Source organism: Pelodiscus sinensis, chromosome 2 (genome assembly GCF_052426305.1).
Source record: "Pelodiscus sinensis isolate ZL-2025 chromosome 2, ASM5242630v1, whole genome shotgun sequence".
NCBI lineage: Eukaryota > Metazoa > Chordata > Testudines > Trionychidae > Pelodiscus > Pelodiscus sinensis.
The window spans coordinates 85340855-85346772 of NC_143053.1; the positions used below are offsets into that span (position 1 = coordinate 85340855).

The window sequence follows — 5918 nt, forward strand, 5'->3', positions numbered from 1 at the left end:
CAGGGGCCGGGGAAGATGGGCGCCTTCCTGGTCCAGGGTGGAGATCATTGACCTTATTCAGGTTTGGGGGGGATGCCCCCAAAGTTCATGATCTCCACACTAGATGGAGGTATGTGGCCGTCTACGGCAGGATAGCTGCCAGCCTGGCCACCAAAGGCCACATGTGAACCCAGGAGCAGGTTTGCAAGAAAATCAAGTGAGACCCCCAACCCTGGACCCTGAGCTTCCCCTCCCCTTCTTCCCATTGCTTCCCCCTTCCAGCTCCCTCCTCCCAGGTTTCCCCCTTCCCTCTCCCACCCTCTGTCTTCCCCTCTCCCACCTCCTTTTCCCAGTCTCCCCAGAGGTTTATCCCTCCCCCCAGTTTTGTTCTATAAACCCAGTTTCTATTTTTGAACATACGTGTCTTTTGTTTGACATCAGGAAGGGGGACTACGGAGGGGTAAGTGGAAGGACGTGAGGGAGGAATGGGGTACGAGCCCCCGGTGGGAAGGACTGAGATGGCTCTGAGGGCTCCTTGGGGTGGACGCTCTCCCACAGGGCCTCCTGGATCCTGACAGACCTCTGATGGACCCCCCAAATGGCAGCCTGCAGCAAATGGCGGGCAGATAGCAATGACCCCATGAGATGGGGCAGTTCTGGCTCCATGTGGCCGAGTGCTGTGGTGTCCTGAATTCGGGCACTCAGGGTACTCCAAGACAAGACTGCTTTGCTGTCCCTCATCGAGGTAGACAAGCAAGTGGGGAACCCTGAGAACTGTTTGTTCGGGTTGGGGGTAGGGTCCCTTTAAGCACAGAACTCAGTTAGTCTCAGGCAGCAGTCCCACACACTAAGTCCTAACCTGATGTCTGCCGGCACTGGTTCCGGCCAGCCTTAGCTTCGGTTCAGGGTCCACTCAGTGTGCACGCACTAGTTCGAAATAGCAAAACACTATTTCGAAATAGGTTTTGTGTGTAGATGTGTTAATTCGAATTAGCTTAATTCGAATTAATTATTTCGAATTAAGCTAACTTGAATTACCGCTGTAGTGTAGACGTACCCTCCCCCAGCTTATCCCTTCATGCTGAACTACACAAAACCATTTCCAAAACCAGTGCTATTGCATGCAAGGGGTGTCATTGCACTGCATGCTTTCTGTAGCATGCACTATAGTGTGTAATTTCTCCTTTCTCTGTGTCTTTGACACACATTTCCAAGAGAAACCCTGTTAGAGGATCAATTATTGTTTCATTAGCACCATTTAAGCAAAAATAACTCCAATAAAACTGTTCATGGAATTCTAGGAGATGAAGCTCTAGACATGCTTGCTGAAGTCTGTCATTAATATCTGTAGATTGTCCTGAGCTCCAGCATGGAAAGGTGTTGTACAAATGCAAAGTATTATCCCTAAAGCTTTCCAAATGTTTGAAAGCCATATTTGTTCTGTAGATTTCACCAACCTAAGTGCTACATACCAAATAAGCCTATCTGTCCTAATAATAACAGCCATTTCAGAGATGACTTTATGTGGGCATTTCACACTGTATTTAATATTTCATCATCAGCTGACATCTATTCAGATTCAACAGGCGTTATTAAAAAAGCTGAAAATAAATATTTACTCTGTGTGCAAAGTGGCTAATTTTCTGAAGCTACAGACTCAGTCTTTTTAATGGAATCCTTCAATACAAAATGTGGCCTAACCCAACTTATGGTCTGCTAGACAGTTTGATCTTAAAAGCACTAAGCTCTATTTTTCCTGGCATTATAATACTTTCATGACAACAAATATTTATACTTAAAAAAGTAAAATGCGGAGTAAATGGGACCTAGAGATAAATTTACACCTAAGCTGCGTCTAGACTGGCAAGTTTTTCCGCAAAAGCAGTTGCTTTTGCGGAAAAACTTGCCAGCTGTCTACAATGGCTGCTTGAATTTCCACAAGAACACTGACGATCTCATGTAAGATTGTCAGTGTTCTTGAGCAAATACTATGCTGCTTCCGTTCGGGCAAAAGCCCTCTTGCGCAAATGCTTTTGTGTAAAAGGGCCAGTGTAGACAGCTGAAAACTGTTTTGAGCAAAAAAGCCCCAATGGCGAAAATGGCGAGCGGGACTTTCTTGCGCAAAACCGATCTAGATTGGCAAGGACGCTTTTCCACAAAAAGTGCTTTTGCGGAAAAGCGTCTGTGCCAATCTAGACGCTCTTTTCTGCAAATGCTTTTAACGGAAAAACTTTTCTGTTAAAAGCATTTGCGGAAAATCGTGCCAGTCTAGACATAGCCTTACTGTCTAACTTGGCCTACAGACTCAAGTATGACCCACTCAGCACTAGTTGTAAAGGAGTCACTGTCCTGTAAGAGCAATGCCTAACTCACTATGCCTAGCACATTGCTGTCACACTATTCATCTTTCAAGAACGTCATGTATGGTATCAAATAAAAGTTTGTGTCATACTGGTCATCATTTATGTGTGGGTCTAATGCAAGAAGCTGTTTGTGTGTACTAAAAATATGTTTAAACCAAGTAAACAGTCAGAGTTGGTAAACAAGTTGGTCTCAGGCAAAAGAATGTTGATTTACCTGTCTGCCTACGGTTCAGCTGTAAATGGAGCAGCATAAGCCAAAGCCAAAGAAAATGGAAGTTATACTTCCATACTGAGTCAACAGAAAAAGGCAAATTAATTGGAGGAGGAGAAAGGCAGCATGGTGTCACGACAATAGGAGACAAGTAGTGGAGAGGAAAACTTTATCTGGGGATACCCTTCAAAGCATACACCTCAGGGCTACGTCTAGATTGCATCCCTTTTTCGTAAAAGGGATGCAAATTAGACATATCGCAATTGCTAATGAAGCGGGGATTTAAATCTCCCCCACTTCATTAGCATAAATCTCCCCCACTTCATTAGCGCGGCACGGGGTTCGAACTGCCGGCATTTAAAAATGGTGTCGGCCGGCTTCATGCAAATGAAGCCCGGGAAATTCAAATCCCGGGCTTCATTTGCAAGTGCAGTATGCCTACATTACCCTCCTAGTTCGAATTAGGAGGGTAGTGTAGACATACCCTGAGGGAGTAAACAGGACAGCACCTTTTGTATCCATTAAAGCAGGATCCTGGACTAAAGAAGAAGCAGAGCAATGCTGAGAGGTTGCTTTAGATGAGAAACTTAACTCAGACAAAACTTTTAGCCTGCTTAGGTTTGCTCAGTGTTAGAAACCTGTTATACCTTTATTTTATTTGTAAGCATATCTGTGTCCATGATCTTTGCTCAGTAGCATTGGGATGGTCTTTTAAAACCCCACTTGAAGGCCAAGACAGGGGAAGGGCTAGAGCTGTGTTGAGCCAGGGGAAGCCACTGCCTAGCATGCTCTTGAGGAAAAGACTAGTATAAAGGAAGCCTCATTGGTGGGAGAAAAAAAACATAGAAAAAGTTAAATGATTTCCTGGAGAGGCGCCGCTCTACAACAGCAGCAGAAGAAACTGCTATTGAAGAGAGTCACCATTCCAGTGCCAATCATCTTCACATTACTCCAGGGTGAAGTAAAACCAGAGGATTGCAGGCAACAGCCCAGTGCTTATAGAGATTTGAGACAAGGACGTTAACTCAGCTGTGGCTACTTCTCAGAGACACAGGCTGTGGTAGGACGTGGACCAGGAGATTGTCAGTAGGGGGCAGGCTGAATCCATGCCATCCTATCCTATTGCACTTTCAGGGCCCAGGCCAGGACCTGGTGGAGCAGGAAAGTCTGGGTTCAGCCCAGGCCGAAGTTCCAATTCGTGATCTTAAGAAGGTCAGGGAGAGGAGTTACCACCAAAGAAGCTGGTCCAGCAGGTACCTTATTCAGAGGGATTGAGATATACGTAAATGAAAGACTGAGGGTGGAGTCCCAGACACTTAGGTCTGCTGACTGACCAAGCCACCTTCCTCCAATCCACTTAAATCACTATCTTAGTCAATAAACTTCACTTGGTTTTATCCTAAATAAATCTCATTAAGCAATGTGTGGCTGCTGGTAGGTAACTTGGCGTGTACACAGTCTCTTTGGAGACTGCAGAATTGGTAATTACTGTGCATATACAGTGATGGGTGTTAGATACCATGGAGGAGCATTCCTCAAGGGAACTTGGGTTCAGGAGTGTACCAAGCTTTACCTGCAAAGCAAAGAAGGGCTGGCAGACTCCTGAGAAATTTGTTTGTGGAGCTTAACAAATGGGAAGACAGGGAGCTGCCACTCAGCTTAGCATCAGACAATCTCTCTCTTAGTAAGGAAGAGGGATAAACAACAGTTGTAGGCATCCAAAGAGTAGTTGGCAACCTCCCTTCCACTGCAGAGCAGGAGGAATCTCAGAGGACAAGCACAGCCTCATAATGCATCATGATAGCCATATAATGGGCATGACCTCAGTGAGGGTGAATGTGGTATAAATACCTACACAGATGGGGGGGAAGAGATGCCTTAATGTGCCCATTCATATAATAAATCCTCACAAAATGCTCCACAAGTGAGGATCCTGTGTCACCTCAGATTGAAGAGTGACCCCATTCCATGGAAACCCCAATGGGAGGAAAGTATTTCAAAGGCCGCATTTCTCCTCCAGTGTTAGGCATGAGACTTGGCAGGGAAGTGCAAATTTACACCTTCTTGTGCCAAGTTCAATTGATCCTAATTCAACAGAGCCACATCAAAAGAATTTCTACCAGAATCAATTTTTCATGAATGGAGTTAGCCCATCCCCAACAAAGTTCCCAAAAATGTTAATAGGTTTTAGCATAGCTGTGATCTCACATTACAATCACTGAACTATTACGGTTTACAGACTTTGTGAAATGTCTAGTTGGCAATGTAGCGAGAGAGAAATACTACTGTACATACCGGGATAGCCTCCAACATAAATGGGATTGTTTGTATCTGCAGATGTTGACTGGATGTAGGGATTATCAGCCTGAACCAAATTCCCATCAATCATCAGCGCAATGCGATGCTTGCTTTTGTTTGCTTGAAGCTTGTGCCACTTTCCATCACATAAGCTATTTTCCCTTCTTGGTTCATATGCGGCTGTTATTCTGCCAGCTCCATTGTTGACATGGAACAAAACCTATACAAATAACCGGATGCCAATAACAACACAGAGGGCAAGACCATGTAGATCAATTTGCTTGGATAAAAGCACATTCATGCTGCTGCAAAAATTCTTTTTTCTTAAATAAACAATTGGCAATTAACTAAAGCACAGTGATCAATTTAATAAGGATTTAAACACCATCTATTAAAGTATTTTCTAAACCTGATACATTCCACAAGCTAGGTATTCTTTATTTGGAAAATAAATATTTGCTATAAACATGGGGCCTGGTTCTTCTACACCAGTGTGATTCCACTAACTTAATAGACATTACCCCTAATTTAATTTCAACTACTAAAACTATCATGTCTAGTCCAGTAACTGCTTCAAATAAGGCAGCACTTATAGGATGGGATATCACTAGATCAGAGCCAATATGGGTGTGAACATATGGACACCTATGTATGAAAGTGTGTGTTTCTATTTCTTTTTTTTTTTAAGCAGACTAAGAGATACCTTTTTTGCGTTGATCCTCAGACATGTATATATTACCCCAAAACAAGTGCAAATTGGGGAAAACATTTTACAGCAATTTATTATTTATTTACTTATTTATTTTGTACAGAAGGAGCGGGGAACTATGTACTGATCATTAAAAGAGCTTTCTGTGTATATATTCGGATCATAATGGCCAGAGAGATCAGGAACGCAGTTAATTACCCAGAGCCAAAATGGAGCTCCCTACAATGGAGGCATGGCTAGCAGCTGGGCATTTTTTATAAAGCAAAAGAGTAGGAACTCTGACTTCAGACACAAACTCTAGGAAATGTGCATTATTAAGATAAGAAAATGTATCAGGGGCATTGTCTGCAAATGGGTA

At 43.5% G+C, this 5918-nt stretch overlaps 1 protein-coding gene across 3 annotated transcripts in view; it reads right to left on the reverse strand.

Moving 5' to 3' along the window:
• The window catches only part of LAMA1 (laminin subunit alpha 1), a 163067-nt gene that overhangs the window by 1323 nt on the left and 155826 nt on the right, over positions 1–5918 (reverse strand). For all 3 annotated transcript variants that reach the window (XM_075920947.2, XM_075920946.2, XM_089776301.1), the window contains exon 62: positions 4849–5071. In XM_075920947.2, coding sequence (XP_075777062.2) covers positions 4849–5071 — 223 coding nt within the window. The remainder of the gene's footprint in view (positions 1–4848; positions 5072–5918) is intronic.